The sequence below is a fragment of the Cyrtonyx montezumae genome, unplaced genomic scaffold (genome assembly GCF_038088225.1).
Source record: "Cyrtonyx montezumae isolate F1298 unplaced genomic scaffold, pur_monq_1.0 scaffold_6, whole genome shotgun sequence".
NCBI lineage: Eukaryota > Metazoa > Chordata > Aves > Galliformes > Odontophoridae > Cyrtonyx > Cyrtonyx montezumae.
In genome coordinates, this window is record NW_027072067.1 from 11,059,838 (window position 1) to 11,075,427 (window position 15,590).

At 65.2% G+C, this 15,590-nt stretch overlaps 5 protein-coding genes across 5 annotated transcripts; 2 read left to right on the forward strand and 3 right to left on the reverse strand.

The window, feature by feature from the left end:
• Positions 1–11: 11 nt before the first annotated feature.
• On the forward strand, positions 12–1,442 carry OGG1 (8-oxoguanine DNA glycosylase). Its single transcript, XM_065749496.1, has 7 exons — positions 12–121; positions 211–443; positions 511–690; positions 758–936; positions 1,000–1,141; positions 1,221–1,270; positions 1,345–1,442. The coding sequence occupies exons 1-7, from the start codon at positions 12–14 to the stop codon at positions 1,438–1,440; spliced, it is 990 nt and encodes a 329-aa protein (XP_065605568.1). The 3' UTR covers positions 1,441–1,442.
• A 394-nt stretch (positions 1,443–1,836) lies between these two features.
• On the reverse strand, positions 1,837–4,805 carry CAMK1 (calcium/calmodulin dependent protein kinase I). The gene is made up of 12 exons (XM_065749494.1): positions 4,732–4,805; positions 4,267–4,380; positions 3,581–3,712; positions 3,318–3,392; positions 3,095–3,233; positions 2,887–3,013; positions 2,731–2,806; positions 2,538–2,650; positions 2,384–2,462; positions 2,219–2,306; positions 2,011–2,143; positions 1,837–1,917 (listed from the first exon to the last, which is right to left on the reverse strand). Exons 2-12 carry the CDS (start codon positions 4,350–4,352, stop codon positions 1,862–1,864), a joined length of 1,104 nt encoding a protein of 367 aa, XP_065605566.1. The 5' UTR covers positions 4,353–4,380; positions 4,732–4,805; the 3' UTR covers positions 1,837–1,861.
• A 247-nt stretch (positions 4,806–5,052) lies between these two features.
• On the reverse strand, positions 5,053–7,673 carry TADA3 (transcriptional adaptor 3). The gene is made up of 8 exons (XM_065749486.1): positions 7,446–7,673; positions 7,115–7,365; positions 6,891–6,996; positions 6,550–6,691; positions 6,322–6,425; positions 6,121–6,230; positions 5,827–6,012; positions 5,053–5,745 (listed from the first exon to the last, which is right to left on the reverse strand). Exons 1-8 carry the CDS (start codon positions 7,650–7,652, stop codon positions 5,553–5,555), a joined length of 1,299 nt encoding a protein of 432 aa, XP_065605558.1. The 5' UTR covers positions 7,653–7,673; the 3' UTR covers positions 5,053–5,552.
• Positions 7,674–8,136: 463 nt separating this feature from the next.
• On the forward strand, positions 8,137–13,388 carry LOC136057138 (tubulin monoglycylase TTLL3-like). The gene is made up of 14 exons (XM_065749705.1): positions 8,137–8,227; positions 8,345–8,463; positions 8,751–8,862; positions 8,950–9,045; positions 9,167–9,337; positions 10,468–10,506; positions 10,606–11,103; positions 11,174–11,288; positions 11,378–11,485; positions 11,558–11,720; positions 11,793–11,941; positions 12,008–12,242; positions 12,500–12,935; positions 13,019–13,388. Exons 1-14 carry the CDS (start codon positions 8,225–8,227, stop codon positions 13,370–13,372), a joined length of 2,598 nt encoding a protein of 865 aa, XP_065605777.1. The 5' UTR covers positions 8,137–8,224; the 3' UTR covers positions 13,373–13,388.
• A 250-nt stretch (positions 13,389–13,638) lies between these two features.
• Positions 13,639–15,441, reverse strand: RPUSD3 (RNA pseudouridine synthase D3). Its single transcript, XM_065749256.1, has 9 exons — positions 15,325–15,441; positions 14,953–15,020; positions 14,828–14,872; positions 14,663–14,759; positions 14,480–14,587; positions 14,326–14,410; positions 14,122–14,248; positions 13,902–14,044; positions 13,639–13,832 (listed from the first exon to the last, which is right to left on the reverse strand). Exons 1-9 carry the CDS (start codon positions 15,387–15,389, stop codon positions 13,653–13,655), a joined length of 918 nt encoding a protein of 305 aa, XP_065605328.1. The 5' UTR covers positions 15,390–15,441; the 3' UTR covers positions 13,639–13,652.
• Positions 15,442–15,590: the final 149 nt, after the last annotated feature.

Here is a 15,590-nt window from a genome sequence, read left to right on the forward strand (position 1 = left end):
CTCCCCCCCCCATGGCGCTGCGGGATACCCCCTCATCCTGCCCGGCCCTGTGGCGGTGGCTGCGCTGCCCTCTGGCCGAGCTGCGCCTGGACCTGGTGCTGGCGTCGGGACAGGCCTTCCGGTGAGATGGCGGGACCTCCGGTGGCGGAGGTGAGCCGGGGGGGGGCCGTATGGGGCCGTTGGGCAGAGCTTGATGCCGGTGCCTGGCAGGTGGCGGGAGAGCAGCCCTGGCACGTGGACAGGAGTGCTGGGTGACCGCGTGTGGACGCTGTGCCAGGAGCGGGACCGCCTCTGGTACACGGTGTACGGTGAGGAGACGCCTGGCCCTGAAACCGACCGGATCCTGCGGGACTACTTCCAGCTCGGTGTGGGGCTGGCGGCCCTGTACCGTTCCTGGGGGGCGGCCGACCCCCTCTTCTGCAAGACAGCCGCAGCCTTCCCAGGTGGGGCAGCCCCATGGGGCGGTGGCGGCACCCACCTGCTGAGCCCCGCTGACCCGTGGTGCCGCAGGGGTGCGGGTGCTGCGGCAGGACCCTGTGGAGTGCCTGCTGTCCTTCATCTGCACCTCCAACAACCACGTGGCCCGCATCACCGCCATGATCGAGCGCCTGTGCCAGGCCTTCGGCCAACAGCTCTGCTTGCTGGACGAGCAGCCCTTCCATGCCTTCCCCTCCCTGGCAGCTCTGTCAGGTTGGCAGCCATCCCTTTGTCCCCACATCCGTTCCCATGTCCCTGTCTCACAGCTGTCCTCCTGCAGGTGCTGAGGTGGAGGCCAAGCTGCGGGCACTGGGCTTTGGCTATCGGGCCCGCTTCATCAGTGGCACGGCGCGTGCCATCACCGAGGGAATGGGTGCCGAGGGACTGTGCCAGCTGCGTGCTGTGCCCTACGCCGAGGCCAGGAGGGTGCTGTGTGCCCTGCCAGGAGTGGGAGCCAAGGTGGGTGGTGGTGTGGGGATGGGGATGGGGTGGTGGCAGGGCTGACGGTGTGGCACATGGCAGGTGGCTGACTGCGTGTGCCTGATGGCCCTGGACAAGGCGGAGGCGGTGCCGGTGGACACCCACGTGTGGCACATTGCCCGGCAGCGCTATGGAGCAGCACTGGGTGCCCGCTCCCTGACTGCTCGTGTGCACCAGGAGATTGGTGAGGGCAGAAGCCAACACCCACGGCTTGGGGGGGTAAAAGGGCTGAGCCCTCACTGCTGGCTCTGATCTTTCCACAGGTGACTTTTTCCGTGAACTGTGGGGTCCCTATGCAGGCTGGGCACAAGCAGTGAGTACAACCCCCCCCCACACCTGGCTGTCCCTCCTGGCTGTGCCCACCCAGCATCTCTCATTCCTTCCCAGGTCCTCTTCTGCGCTGACCTCCGGAAGAGCCAGGACAGTGGGAGCCAGGCCAAGAGGGGCCGTGGCCAGGCAAGCTGTGGGGCTGGGTGCTCCTAAAGAAGGGGGGAAAGGGGAGGTCTGGGAGTGGAGTTTGTCTCCTGCTTGGCGTGTGCTGGCCCCTGGAGGGCAAGCCAAGCCAGGCAGCGTTTGTCTCTTTCCTTTATTACAAGGAATAAAATAGAAATGTGCATTTGGAAAATTCTCTTTGAACATGCTGGAGGGCAGATGTAGGAAGGGAGGAGGAAGGGGCTGGGCTGCAGCCCCCATTAGCTGGTGGGGGGTTTCCTGGAGGCTCCCCATGCAGACCCCACATCCATGGGGCTCAGTCCAGGAGCTGGTGAGGAGCAGGGCAGGGTGGCCTCACCCACTAACACCAGAAGGGAGCAGATGGGGAGGCATCAGGACCCCCATAGACCGTTCCCCCTCCCTCCCCCTCCCCCCATACCCTGTGCCGTGCCCACGGGATCTCCAGACCCCCTCAGTGAGGGGGCAGACGGGGGGTTCTGTTTGCTGGCACTCGCTCACAGTCTGACCCTGCGTAGGGGGGAGAAATGTGGAGTGAGAGCCTGACAGCACCCCCAGACCCATGAGGGTGCAGAATGGCACAGAGCAGGGCTCATGGCTCACCACTGCTGGAGCCCCCCCCCAGCCACTGGCCGTGGCACGGGCTGCTCGGCGTCATCTGCCCAGGGCCCTCCTGGCTGGTTCCCAGCTGCAGCTTCCGCATGTGCCGCACCACGGCCGTGGCGTTGAAGGCTTGCTGCTGGGCACACCACTTCATCAATGCACTGCCCCAGCACTGCCGTGCCTCCTTGCCCCAAAGCCCTGTGCTCACCTTCCACTTGCTCTTGGCAAAGTTCTTCTTGATCTGCTCACTCACTGACTGGTGGATGTTCTTGTCCAGGGCTGTGTCCCCAGCGATCCTAAGGAGAGGGAACCAGTGTGGGAGGGAAACCTTTCCCATTCCTTCACCCCTAGGAGGAGTGCCCCCATCCCTTACCAGGGATGCTGCAGGGCTTGCTCGCACGTGAAGCGCTTGTCAGGGTCCTTTTCCATCAGGTGCTTGATGAAGTCTTTGGCTGTGGGCACAGGACAGCTGTAAGCCCCCACCCCATGAGGATCCTGCCCCCAACACTGCCGACCACCGGGTTCACCTGAGTCTGAAATGTCATCCCAGTAGGGTGAGTCAAACTCATACTCAGCCCGCAGGATCTGCTCAAAGAGCTTGGCATCGTTCTCGTCGTAGAAGGGGGGGTACCCGCAGAGCCTGGCAAGGGTGGGTGACAGTGTGGGGGTCACTCACAGTGTCCCCAATGCAGCCACAGCGTGTGGAAGGGGGATACGTACAGGATGTAGGCGATGACCCCAATGGACCAGCAATCCACTGCCTTGCTGTAGGGCTTCTGTGCCAGCACCTCGGGGGCTGGGGAGACAGTGCAGTGAGGGGGGCACCTAGTGCTGTACCACGGGGGGCACTGCCCCGTGTTGCCCCCCCAGGCTCACCCACATAGCCAGGCGTCCCGCAGGCCGTGGACATGACGCTGCCACAGCCCTCGATCTTAGAGAGCCCGAAGTCACTGATCATGATCTTGGAGTCCTCCTCCAGGCTGTAGTACAGCAGGTTCTCGGGCTGCGGGAGGGCTGGTGTCACAGACCCCCCTTCCTCCCCCCAAGTTTTGATCTCTGTGCCCCCCCCCTCTGTGCTGCTCACCTTCAGGTCACGGTGCACGATGCCCATGTCGTGCAGGTAGCGCACAGCATCCAGGATCTGCCGGATCAGCGCGCTGGCATCGCGCTCGGTGTAGAAACCCTTCTCCACGATGCGGTCAAAGAGTTCCCCCCCCGAAACCCTTGAGGGGTCACACAATGCCATCAGCCTTTCCTCATAGGGGAAGGGTCCCTATCCTGTAGCCCCATCCCCACGTGTCACTCACAGCTGCATGATGAGGTAGAGGTGGCTGCTGCTCTCGTAGATGTCATCCAAGGCCACAATGTTGGGGTGCTTGATCCTACATGGCAGGGTGAGAAGGGCTGGGATCAGTCCCCAGCTGGCAGCAGGGCAGGGAGCAGCAGCACCATGTGCTGGGCTATTTTGGGCCGTGCTGATAACACCCAGTGCTGGGTGCCGGCAGCGGGGCCACTCTGGGGTGGGGGCATCACAGGACCCCCTCCCCCATCCCAAAGCAGCCCCCCCTACTTGTGTAGGACAGCAATCTCGTTCTCGATGCCGGCCTCCTTCCCCTCCAGCGCCTTCTTGGCAATGCACTTGATGGCCACCAGCTTCTGGGTTGCCCTCTCCTCTGCCAGCACCACCTCAGAGAAAGCCCCCCTGGAAGAGGGGGAGCAGGGTAAGCCGAAGGGGGGGGCACTGCCGTGCCACCATTGCTATGGCGACAAGTGGAGAGTTGGGCTATTTATAGGGGAGCGGGAGGGGACAGCGGGGCCGTGGGACACGGGCAGTGCCACTGCTGGGGAGCACGCGGTTCACCCCAGGGACACGTGGGGTCTGTGGGGCGGCGGTGCCCAGGTGGTGCAGGTGGAGGACAGCCCGGCCCTAAGCCCTGCTGTAATTAACCGGGTAATCCGTCCTAAGAGCCTTACGGCGCCTCAGCAGCACCGGGCTCCGCCACGCGGTGTCACCGGGACCCACCGGGACCGCTGCAGCCAACGCGGGTGCGGGCACTGCCACGTCCCCCGCGCGTGCCCATCCCCTGCGTGTCCTGGTGCCCCCGGCCTATCCCCGCGCGTGCCGCCCCGCAGGGCCCCCGCCCTGGGCCAATATTTGAGCTGGCTGGGTTCCCATCCGCCGTTGGCCGGGGACACCGCGGGGACGGCACCCATCCCGCAGCCGGGGCCGCCCGCCCCGCGTCCGCCGCCACTCACGTGCCCAGGACCTCTCGGAAGTCGTAGATGCGGCGAATGTCCTCGGTCCTCTTCTTCCAGCCGGGCGCGGGGTGTCCCAGCGGCATGGTGGGCCCTGCGGCCGCGGGGCTGCGCCTGGGGGGGACGGGGACACGGCGTGGGCGGGATGCCGCACCCGTGGGGTGACCGGCGGGTAACGGCGCGGCACTGGGATGGGGGGTGTTGGGGTGCACCCCCGGCTGACGGAATGGCCGGACGGCGGGAACGCCGCGCCGCGGGGATACCGGGGCGCCGCAGCCCCTGCGCGCCCACCGCACGCGTGACACAGCCCCACGACGGGCACGGCCCGCGGGGCTCGGGCATCTGGGAACCCCCGCACGTGGCACCGCGCGGCCGAGTCGCGGGGTCGCGCACCCTACAACCGCGAGTGGGCGCGGCCGTTACCCTCGCGTGGGCCCCGCCCCGCCGTGCCACGCCCGATCTTACCGACGGTTGCGGCGGCCCCGGCCCCGCGCGGAGCAGCGGCGACTCCTCCTGGCGCGGCACCGCCGGACAGCGCTGACGTCACGGAGGGGGGCGGGGCCCCAGCGCCGCTCAGCCAATGGGAGGGCTCAGGCCGTTAGTGCCCACGCGTGACCGCAGGCTGCGAAGGGGCAGTGAACGACGGGGGGGGGGAGCGCGAGGGGACAGCCCACGGGCTGCGGTAGAGCACCACGCGTGGGCCGGGACCAGAGCCCTGACCGCCTCCCTTGCCTTCCCGCGGCTTCCGAACAGCACACGACCGCACACCACACCACCAGCGCCAATTCTCCTTTATTGCCCTCTCAGCCACAGAACCCACAGGTATGTCCCGAGCCCGCCGTGCCCTCGCCCGCCCCACTCCCCCCCGGTGACACCAGTGTCCCTGGCTGTCCTCAGAGCCAGCGAGGCACGGGACAGCTCCCAGCCCGGGGCCTGGCAGAGGTCCGGTGCCCAGAATAACCACAGGAGCGGAAACCAGGGGACGGCTATTCCCAGGAACGCTCTCTCTGGGTCCCTGTGCTCCAGCTGCGGTTTGGTGGCAGTGGGCAGGAGCTGTGGCCCTGGGGCAGGAGCAGGACTCAGCCTTCCAGTGAATCGTCACCCCTGTCACTGCGCTGGGATCGCAGCACAGGGTCATGCACCCTCTGTCCCCAACCCGCAGCGATCCCAGGCAGAGCACAGGCATGCCGGGAGCCCACGGGAGACAGGGGCACCTCTTCGTCCTCCACTCCAGTCCGTGAAATAAGGAGATGGCAGCAAAGTGCAGTCCTGCCCTGAGCCCCCCGCTACCCATCCAGCAGCTTGAGGATGCTCTCCCGCTCCTTCAATGTCTTCCACGCCTGGTCCTTCTCCTTCTTGGTGGGAGTGCGCTTCTTCTGCCGCGCGGCCATGATCTTGCGGAAGGCGTCCATCACCTCATTGTCGGCCATGCGGACCCGCTGCCGCAGCTCCTGTCGGTGCAGCTCCTCCTTGGCCAACCTGGGGACAGAGGACAGCAGTTCATGGAGCAGTCATGCAGCTCAGGCCCTGCACCAGGCCCCGTGCCCTGCCCACACTCACCGCAGCAGCTCATGCTTCTTGGCACGGTTGTGGGCGCTGAGTGCCTTCAGCTCTGCCTGCCTCTTGCGCAGCTCGGCCAGGACCTCATCCTCTGAGTCCTCAGCGGGACGGTCCTCTGACTCCAGCAGCCCCTGGGCCACCAGCTCCTCCTTGATCCGCCCCTCCAGCGACTTGGTGTGGGGCACGCTGCGAGGGGCAGAGAGCAGATGCTTTCTGAAGCACCCACGTTCTGCCCCAATTTGGGCAGGGAAAGCACCAGGCAGCATTGAGCCTCGCGGCAGCACAGCAGCTCACCTGAAGGGCTTGTTCTGGCTGCGGGGAGAAGTGCCAGCGCCATCTGCTCCCGAGTCCTTGCCAGCAATCTCAGGAATGGGAGAGTCCTCCACAGGGGAGATGATGTTTTCCTGGCAAGCGGAGAACACGGGAGAGGTTCACCTCGCCTTGATGTGGTGACAGTGCCTCGTGGGGCCACTGCACAAACCTGAGCCCCCTCACCTCCACCAGGGCCTGCAGGAGACGCTGCGTCAGGGGCCCAAAGGGACACCCATCCTCAGGCTGCTCATGCTGGGCCTCTGACTTCTTCAGCAGGGCGTCAACGTCTGGGTGCATGCGGGAGGGAGAAAGTTGTTAGCAGCCCTGGTTCTGCAGGAGCTGGATGCCAGCCCCCCGATCTCACCCTACAGCTTCAGTGCAGCCTGTTACACCTAGGGGATGGGACAACACCTTTGGTGTCCAGCTCAGTCAGTGGTCCCAGAACACCCTTCTTTTTGTCAGCTGCAGCTGCTGCCCGGGCACCATCCTTCTGCTCCTCCAGGAGGTCCTCTTGAGCCCAGCGCTGTGAGTAGTGCTTTCCCAGAGGTGGAATCTGCAGTGTGAGGTGGGCCAGGGGTTCAGCATGGGGCTGGGGTTGTGCTGAGGAGCCTGTGGGTCAGCACCACCCCAGAGGCCGCGTGCATTGTTCACAGGAGTGCGACTGCTCAGCCTGCTCGAGAGCTGAGGGATGGACAATGCAGGGTAGGGTATGGGGTGAGGGAGCACAGGCTGGGGGCTCTGGAGCTTGTCACCTTGTAGTGCTCGGCCTCATCTTCTGGTGGCTTGAGCAGCTCCTCCAGGACCCTGACCTCCTCGTTGGTGAGATCGGCGCAGTATGGCTCCACTGACGCCCAGAACCTGTGAGGCCAGAGTGGAGAATAATGGTGATGGAGAGCTGGGGAGGGTACTACAGCAACAGCTCATGACTGCAAGCAAGGTAGCAGCCAATCCCAGTGCTCCCCAACTCCCCATGCACCTGTTTGGAGCATCGTTTTTAGGAATCCGTGGCACATCAATGGGATCATCCTGGAACTCATACTCCTGGATCTTGGGCTGCAGGTTTTTGGACTTCGGCCTGCCGGGCCCAGGCCCCGTCCCGTGGCCCCCTTTTCCCTCCAGCTTCTGCTTCTTGGGCTTGCCGTGTTTGACAGAGGTGCCCACATCGTGGTCCTTGCTCAGCTTCAGGAAACGCCGGTCGCCCTTCTTGTCCTGCCAGTCTGTCAGGATCTGGAAAAGAGCAGTACTGCATCAGAGCCGTGCACGGGATGCTGACAGGAACGCAGGGGTCGCGGACACGGGCAACGCACCTGCGTCTCAGCCTCCAGGACACGGAGGCGGCGGCTGGCGGAGGAGAGCAGCGTCTCCAGCTCCAGCTGAAGCGTGTCCAGCTCCTCGATGCCGATGCCATCGTCCTCGGAGCGGGCCAGCACGGCCGTGTAGCGCGGGCACACCTTCACGTGGTCCACCGACTTGAAGTCGTGAAACTGCAGCGGGCAGTCCTTCAGCTCGCTCATGGCGGCACCGGGGGGGGGGGGGACCGGAGAGGGAAAGGAGCGGGGCCCGGGGTCTCAGGGGGCGGGCCGCAGAGCTCGGCGGGGGGCAGGGCCGGGGCGCGGCGCCGGGAGGGGCCGGGCTACACACACGGCCGCCCGCCAACTTCCGGGCCCCGCAGGCCGCGCGCGCCGCCTCGCCCCGCCCCGCCCCGCCCCGCCCCGCCCCGCGCTTCCCATTGGCTCAGCCCCGCCCGGCGCGCGCCGCCCATTGGCTCGGCCGGCTCTCCTTCTTCCTTTCCTAATATGGAAGGGCTGACAGGAGCGCACCAAGGCCGGCGAGCTCGCGGGGGGAGTGCCGCGGCATTACGGCGCCGCCGCGCTACGTCCCGGGCTGAGCCGCGCTGCGTCGCGTCCGTGTCCTCTCGGGACAGTGCGGAGGGGCCTCGTGGCGGCCGAGCGGGAGCGGGAGAGGGGCACCGAGCGGGAACACCCCGCCTCCTCCCACCCGCCGGGTTGGGGGGTCCCGCGCATCCCGGAAAAGAGCACCGACCGCTTCCGGTTCCGCTTCCCCGGACCGGACCGGAGCCGTCACCATGGTGGGGCGCGGGCGGGAATGGGCTGAGGGCGGCGGGCAGGGCCGGGAGAGGAGGGGTTGGGGTTGGGGTTGGGTTTGAGGTTGAGTCCGGGCCCTGACGCTGTGCTGTGACCCGCAGACTGCCACGCTGCGCCCGTACCTGAACGCGGTGCGTGCCACGCTGCAGGCCGCCCTGTGCCTGGAGAACTTCTCCTCGCAGGTGGTGGAGCGCCACAACAAACCCGAGGTGGAGGTCAGGTACGGATCCCGCCCCCCCCAGCTATGTCTGCTCACCCGGTGGTGATGGGCTGCACCGTGCCCCGGATTGCTCGGAGCTGCCCTGGGGTCCCCATCCTTCGCCCCCCGCCCATTGTCACCCGGTGGGTGCTGGGGGAGCTGCAGAGCAGGAGCGGGATCCTGATGTAGGAGTGAAGGGAACGCTCTGCATCTCCAGGAACCCTGCAGCTCCCCACCCACATGCCAGTGAGCACTGAGCCATGAATGCTTCCCTGCTGATCAGTCCTGACCTTACTTTGCTCCCACAGGAGCAGCAAGGAGCTGCTGTTGCAGCCGGTGATCATCAGCAGGAATGAGAAGGAAAAGGTGCTCATTGAGGGCTCCATCAACTCCGTGCGTGTCAGCATTGCTGTCAAACAGGTGTGGAGCCGGGGTGGCTGGGTGGGGGAGGGCAGCTGGCAACTTGCACCACTGTGGGGAAGCCTCATTTCCCTTTCCTCTCTGCAGGCCGATGAGATTGAGAAGATCCTGTGTCATAAATTCATGAGGTTCATGATGATGAGGGCTGAGAACTTCTTCATTTTACGTAGGAAGCCCGTGGAGGTGAGGGGGTGGCAGCAGAGCAGCTCCCAGCTCTGCTCCCAGGGGTCTGCGGTGCAGATCTGGGCTGCACTGCCGTCGTGCTGTGCTCTCATAGCTCTCGTACTGCTCCTCTTTTCCTCAGGGCTACGACATCAGCTTCCTAATCACCAACTTCCACACGGAGCAGATGTACAAGCACAAGCTTGTGGACTTCGTGATCCATTTCATGGAGGAGATCGACAAGGAGATCAGTGAGATGAAGCTGTCTGTCAACGCCAGGGCCCGCATCGTGGCAGAGGAATTCCTCAAGAATGTGAGGCTCTGGGAATGCCCCTTCTCTCGGCAGCAGAGCCCAGAGTTGGGAGGGGGTGGTGCTTTGGTGCTGTTTATGCCCATCCTGGGACACAGGGGGGTGCCTATAAGCGTTGCTGCTCGCTCTTCCATTGACATTGATACCCTCCAAGTGGGCTGAGGGTGGGCAGAGCTTGGGGGTGCAGTACAAGTTGTGCTAGTGCTGATGGGCACCTGGCCTCTGTCTTGCCTTGCAGTTCTAGGCCGTGCCGTGACTCCGTGGCTTCCCGGTGCCTGCAGAGCCGCATGCTGGGGGGTCTCCCACTCTGGCGAAGGAGAGCTGGGCCCCGGGATGTGAACCCGTCTCCTCGCTGGCCGGGGCAGGGGCAAACCGGGCTTGTGCGTGCATGGGGCCGGGCGGCCCCGCTCCCCGTCCTGTCGCATTGTGTTTTATAAAGAGTTACTTGCTGTATCCCCTCGGCTCCCTGCTGTGTTGGGGGGGGAGGAGGCAGTATGTGTGTGGGCGGGGCTACATGTCAAGAGGGGGTGGGGAAAGGGTCTGGGGGCGGGGCCAGGAGCGACGCCATGACGACGGTAAACAGTAGGGGCAGTCCCCCCGGTGCTGGAAGGAATGGGTTGGGCACAGCAGAGCGGCCCTGAGGAAGGGTTTGAGTGGGGCACAGGTTCAGGTGATGGAGGAGCAGCTGGAGTGGGGCTGCAGGAAAGGATGCAAGGCTTAGGGCTGCTGGAAACCCCTTACATCCTCCATAGGGTGAGGACATGGTGCAGGGGGATCCCCTGATCTGCATGGAGTGGGGCAGAGCTGCTAGCAGCCTCCCTCACCCCCAGATTGCCCCACACCTCACCCACTTGAAAGCAGGGCCGTGGGCACACACAACTCATGGAGGGGAGTTCCTGGGGAGCACACTGTGAGGCTGTGGCGCTGGCATGAGTAATGAGAAGGTAGCAAACGCTGTGCCAGAAGCACCTAGCAAGGTGCATCGTGTGCGTGCAGGTGGGTGCCTGCTCCCTGCCCTTCAGGGACAAGAGAACGTGAGAGTGTACCCTGCCTGAGTGGGGCTCTTCTGAGGCTGTCCCATGGATCTTGGCACTCTTGCAGGCTGCAGCCGCCCCCGGTTCTCCTCTGAGCAGCTGAAGCAAGCCAGGCTGCATGTGGAGAGGGCCATCAAGGTGAGGGCCTGCTCCTGCCCCACTGTGTCCCACATTCATTGGGCATGAGGGCTGAGCTCGCCAGGGTGGGCAGCTTAGCCATGGCATCTCCCCACCCAGGAGAAGAAGATCTTTATGCTGCAGGGCCACTACCCTGTGATCCGCCACCTGCTGCGTGCACGGGGCTGGGTGGAGAGGAAGGCACCAGGCATGATGCAGCAGCAGGAGGCAGATGGTGGCTGTGCCAAACTCAGCGCAGGACAGCACACGGTGCAGCCATCCCTTGAGTCCCTGTGCTCCACATGGCTGCCCAGTGAGGAGGATGAGGAAGAAGAGCAGCTGGACAGGGACGACGCCGATGGCATCCATGAGCTCATGGTAGCAAGGAGGGCTATGACTCCCAACATGATGCAGGAGGACCATCATTGGGGAGGGGGTGAGGATGCAGAGTGGGAGGGTCGCACCTCACTCAACCCCTTGTTCCCCCAGTCCCGCCTGGTGCAGGACCAGGTGCCATACTTCATCTGGAGCACCCGCTGCAGTGCTGCGGAGAGCTGTGTCCTGCGACCAGACCAGGTGGTGAACCACTATGCCCGAGGAGGCTGCCTCACCACCAAGGTGGGGGCATGGGGACCTTCCCTGTGGGGGCACAGGGTGCATGCTGGGACTGCCACCTTTCTCCACACAGGAGGGGCTGTGCCTCACCCTGCGCAACCTGCCCTGGTTCGACCAAGCCAACCCTGACACCTTCTTCCCTCGTTGCTACCGGCTGAGTGCTGTGGATGAGCGCCAGGCCTTCATCGGTGAGCTGGGGGTCGGTGCAGTAAGGGCTCATGGTCCCCACGTCCCCAGCGTGGCTTTGGGCTGGGTAACGCCTCCTCTCTTACTGCAGAGGATTTCCGCCTCACTGCCGCACGCAACCTGCTCAAAGTGGCCCTGGAAAGAGCTGAGGATGAGCATACGGCGCTGGACCCATCCCCGAAACCTAGTGATGCTCCAGGTGAGGTGCTGAGCCCCCCGACCCCAAGCATGGTGCAGCGCTCCATCCCTTACCCTGTGCCACCCCCTGTAGCAGAGGGGCCGGCCCCTATGCTGCCCCCACAGCTGGTGGAGGAGGCTCTGCAGGTGTGCAGGGGGCACCTGGGCAGCATGGCCCACCGGGACATCGACGGGGACACGCAGCCCCCCAGCCCCAACTGGGACAGCTTCCTGCAGGGCTACTACCGCGTGGTGCAGTGAGTGCTGGCAGCAGGGTGGGAAAAGCTGGGAAGGCAACTGCTGAGCCACCTCCCCGCCCCATTTCACAGCGAGGGGGTCGTGCTGCAGCTGAGCATGGCGCAGCAGGAACGAGGCCGCAGCGTGCTGCAGGGCCTGGCAGGGCAGCTGCCCCAGCTGTGCATGGAGGGCGAGCGCAACGTCTGGATCCTCAAACCCGGGGCTGCATCCCGGGGCAGAGGTAAGATGGGGGGGACGCGGGGGTCCCCAGGCTCGGCGGGGTCCCCATGCACTGCCACATCCGCAGGCATCGTGTGTGCAGCACAGCTGGACCAGCTGCTGCAGTTGGCGGGCAGCACGGGGCGGGAGGGCCGCTGGGTGGTGCAGAAGTACGTGGAGCGGCCGCTGCTCATCTTCGGCACCAAGTTCGACGTGCGGCAGTGGTTCCTGGTGACCGACTGGAACCCGCTGACCGTCTGGTTCTACGGCGAGTGCTACCTGCGCTTCTGCTCGCAGCCCTTCTCCCTGCGCTGCTTGGACGCGTGAGTGCGGCTCCACGCTGTGTGTGTCCCTCCCTCCCTCCTTCCCCCAGCTCTCTCACTGAGCTCTAGTCCCACCCCAGCCCATCACCACGCCCGCAGCCACGTCCCTCAGTGCCACATATATGCATTCCTTGATCACCTCCAGGGATGACGACCCCTTGGGTATCCTGTGCCAGCTCCTCACCGCTCACCCTGAGATGAAATTATTCCTAATGCCCAACTGAAGGTTGCTTTCTTTCTCCCTCCCACCCCCCCAGGGCTGTCCACCTCTGCAACCAAGCGGTGCAGCAGCACTACCGCCCAGGGTTATCCCGGCACCCGCGGCTGCCAGCGGACAACACGTGGTCGTGCCACCAGCTGCAAGCTTACCTGGCACAGCGGGGCCACGCCAGCGCCTGGGCTGAGGTGATGGTGCCAGGCATGAAGGCGGCGGTGGTGCGGGCGGTGCAGTGCTCGCAGGGCTTGGTGCAGGGCCGGAAAGGCAGCTTTGAGCTCTATGGGGCCGATTTTATTTTCGGCGAGGATTTCCAACCCTGGCTGCTGGAGATAAACGCCAGCCCCACCATGGCGGGCAGCACGGCGGTGACGGGACGCCTGTGTGCCAGGGTGCAGCGCGACACGCTGCGCATCGTCATCGACCGCCGGGATGACCCCAAGTGCCCCACGGGAGCCTTTGAACTCATCTACAAGCAGGTGGGGTTGGGAGCCTGGGGGGGGGTTAGGGGGCTGTGGGGAGGGGGGGCACGGCCCTGTGCTCCCCATGTGTCCCACTACAGGCGGCTGTGCCCACCGTGCACTACATGGGGCTGAAGCTGGAGGTGGAAGGCTGCTCCCTGCGCAGACCACGCCGCGCTTCCCGCTCCCTGGCTGCAGTAGCGGAAGCACAGAACAGGGCCTCACCATGTGCTGCGCAGAAGCAGCCCCCAGGGGCTCTGCCCCAGCTCAGAGGGATGAGGGGCCATCCCCATGTGCCCATCACACCCCACCAGGGAACTCTCCCCTGCCTCGGCCCCCTGCCCCTTCTGCAGGGCACTCGGCTCCGCAGCATGGAGGAGGGACGTGGGGCCCCGCGGCGGGCAAAGAGAAGTGGTGATGGCCCAGTATGCCCCAACCCCTCCTGGTGGAAATAAATTTGTGAGTGGGAGTGAGCTACATGACTTCATATTGGGGAGGCAGGGGGAGGGGCGTGTTGTCAGCCTCCCCCACCTTGAAGTCATAGGGCTGCGGGCAGGAACTGGGGCAGCCAGGGACGCCCCCAACATCCGCCCCAGATAGGAACTGGGTCGCAGGGAGGGAGGGGGCTGTGGTTACCAGCACTGACTCAGCCCCCGGGGCAGGGGGGGCCTACACAGGAAAAATGTGGGGAGCGCAAGTGGGACAGAGAAATGCTGTTTGTTGGCATGCAGAGATTTAATGGGGAGGGAGAGGCAGGGGGGGCAGCCCCAGCAGGCGCAGAGTGCGCAGGAAATGGGGAGGGGGGGGAGCACACAGCACCGTGTGGGGCAGCACCAGCTGCTGCAGGTGGAGGTGGAGGGGCAGGCGGCGGTGTGGGGACAGCTGCAGCCGGGACATCAGCTCTGCATCCAGCACCTGCGGGGGATAATTTTTTTAGGGGACTGCAGAACAGGGCATCAATCCCTCCTCTGCTGCGCTGTTTACCTGTGCGTGGGGTGTGGGGGTCTCCTGGGGGGGCAGCAAGAAGGGCTGCCCCAGCACTGTGCCCACGCGGGATGCATGCTGGTGGTCACCCAGGGCCGGGCACAGCAGCAGCGTCAGGTGCACCTGGAGCTGCTCGGGGAAAGCTGCAGGGAGGGGAGGACATGGGGTTGGTGGCACTGTGGGGTGGTGGTACTGGGGGAGTGTAGGGGGGGGCACTCACCGGTGCGAGGCTGCAGCTGGAGCAGGGCACAGCCCCCCGCCGCCCCCAGCAGCCGGTATCGGGTCAGGGTGCTCTTCACCTCCCCACGGGCCACACTGCGGCGTCCTGGGGATGGCACTGCCACCACCTCAGGGGTGGGAGGCACAGCTTCAGCACACTGTCTGCTTCTCCCCCCCTCCCCCAATCCTCCCACATGCCCCTTACCGCTGCCGTGTCCCCTTTCTGCTGCCAGCGCAGCCCCACACGGATCTCACCCTCTGCTTCTGCTGGGACCCCCACAGTGACAGCGCTGAGGGGACACAATGAGAGGGCAGACCCTCACGCTGCTGGGGAGGGAGAGATACGGGTGGGCACTCACCTGTAGGTGGCCGGGAACTGCCCTGTGCGGCGGGCAGTGGTGAAGGAGCGCTGCAGCTGCTCCGTGGCACGGTGGCAGCAGGACAGCAGCACGAGGCCGGAGCACTCCCTATGGGACGTGGTATCACAGAGACCACCCCCACCAGGATCCCTCCCACCCCAAATCCTAAACCCACTTCAATACCTGGCAGGTGCCTTCACCACGTGCAGCTCTGCAGGCAGTCCCAGGCGTCGGCGTAGTGCAGGCAGCAGTGCAGTCAGGCTCAGCTCCCCGGGGCGACCTGGAGGGGTGTGGGGGTCAGCACCAGATGTGCTTCCCCTGGGCTGCATCAGCCCCCCCAGCACTCACCCAGCACAGGCAGACCAGTGGGCTTGCTCAGAGCCAGCAGGGCTCCTGCGGGGCGAGAGAAGGGTCAGTTCCCACTCCTGACCAGCCGACACCCACCCGTGTCAAGCCCTCCTCTCCTCCCTTACCTTCCTGGTGCACAACCGAGGCTTCCAGCAGCCCCAGCACGGCGTCAGGGCCCCGCAGTCGCCCCTTCCTACGGGGAGAGTGAGATGAGGCACACAAGAGACTCCCCCCCCTTGCCCCACGGGTGGGTGAGTGCAGCTCCACACACGCCATCCCGTGTGTGCTCCCAATGAGCCAACACCCCCACATCTCAAACTCTCCGCGTGCCCCCAAACCCGCACCCACAGCCCCGCAACACCCACTCGTGTCTCTGTACCCACGCTCCGCGTCCCCACGCGTGTGCACCTCCGTGTGCCCCAAAGCCTGCCCCTACGCAGCCTACGACCCCCGTGCATTTACATCAGAGCACCCACGCGCGCCCCCCACGCACTAACCCCGCGGTGCGCGCCCCCTGACCCACGCGCGCCGCCACGCGTGCGGCACCGCCGCAACCCGCCATGACCGCACTGCGCCTGCGTGGCGGGCGGACCGCTGGGCGATACACCCCGCTTTGATCATAGAGACGGACCTCCGGGTGTATAGAGCGGCCGCCTGCCTGCGGCACTATGAGCTGAAGCGGCGGCCATAGAGAACCGGAAGTGTGGATAGAGCGTCTCATCCCGGTGAGCAGGTGGGGTACGGCGGGGCGCGGTGCCCGCGG

Bases quoted from the DNA above. Each gene is read 5' to 3' on its own strand.
- OGG1 (XM_065749496.1), top strand. From the start codon at position 12: ATGGCGCTGCGGGATACCCCCTCATCCTGCCCGGCCCTGTGGCGGTGG. The intron at 122-210 runs GTGAGATGGCGG...GGTGCCTGGCAG, and splicing joins GCGTCGGGACAGGCCTTCCG to GTGGCGGGAGAGCAGCCCTG. The intron at 1,271-1,344 runs GTGAGTACAACC...ATTCCTTCCCAG, and splicing joins ATGCAGGCTGGGCACAAGCA to GTCCTCTTCTGCGCTGACCT.
- LOC136057138 (XM_065749705.1), top strand. The intron at 9,338-10,467 runs GTGAGGCTCTGG...TCCTCTGAGCAG, and splicing joins CAGAGGAATTCCTCAAGAAT to CTGAAGCAAGCCAGGCTGCA. The intron at 11,721-11,792 runs GTGAGTGCTGGC...CCCATTTCACAG, and splicing joins GGCTACTACCGCGTGGTGCA to CGAGGGGGTCGTGCTGCAGC.
- TADA3 (XM_065749486.1), bottom strand. From the start codon at position 7,652: ATGAGCGAGCTGAAGGACTGCCCGCTGCAGTTTCACGACTTCAAGTCG. The intron at 7,366-7,445 runs GTGCGTTGCCCG...GCTCTTTTCCAG, and splicing joins TCCTGGAGGCTGAGACGCAG to ATCCTGACAGACTGGCAGGA. The intron at 5,746-5,826 runs GTGAGTGTGGGC...CTCTGTCCCCAG, and splicing joins AAGAAGCATGAGCTGCTGCG to GTTGGCCAAGGAGGAGCTGC.
- CAMK1 (XM_065749494.1), bottom strand. From the start codon at position 4,352: ATGCCGCTGGGACACCCCGCGCCCGGCTGGAAGAAGAGGACCGAGGAC. The intron at 2,807-2,886 runs GTGAGCCTGGGG...CTGTCTCCCCAG, and splicing joins CGGGACGCCTGGCTATGTGG to CCCCCGAGGTGCTGGCACAG. The intron at 1,918-2,010 runs GTGAGCCATGAG...CCCCCTACGCAG, and splicing joins GGGGGGGGGCTCCAGCAGTG to GGTCAGACTGTGAGCGAGTG.
- RPUSD3 (XM_065749256.1), bottom strand. From the start codon at position 15,389: ATGGCGGGTTGCGGCGGTGCCGCACGCGTGGCGGCGCGCGTGGGTCAG. The intron at 14,873-14,952 runs GTAAGGGAGGAG...CTCGCCCCGCAG, and splicing joins CTCGGTTGTGCACCAGGAAG to GAGCCCTGCTGGCTCTGAGC. The intron at 14,588-14,662 runs GTATTGAAGTGG...CACGTCCCATAG, and splicing joins GTGGTGAAGGCACCTGCCAG to GGAGTGCTCCGGCCTCGTGC.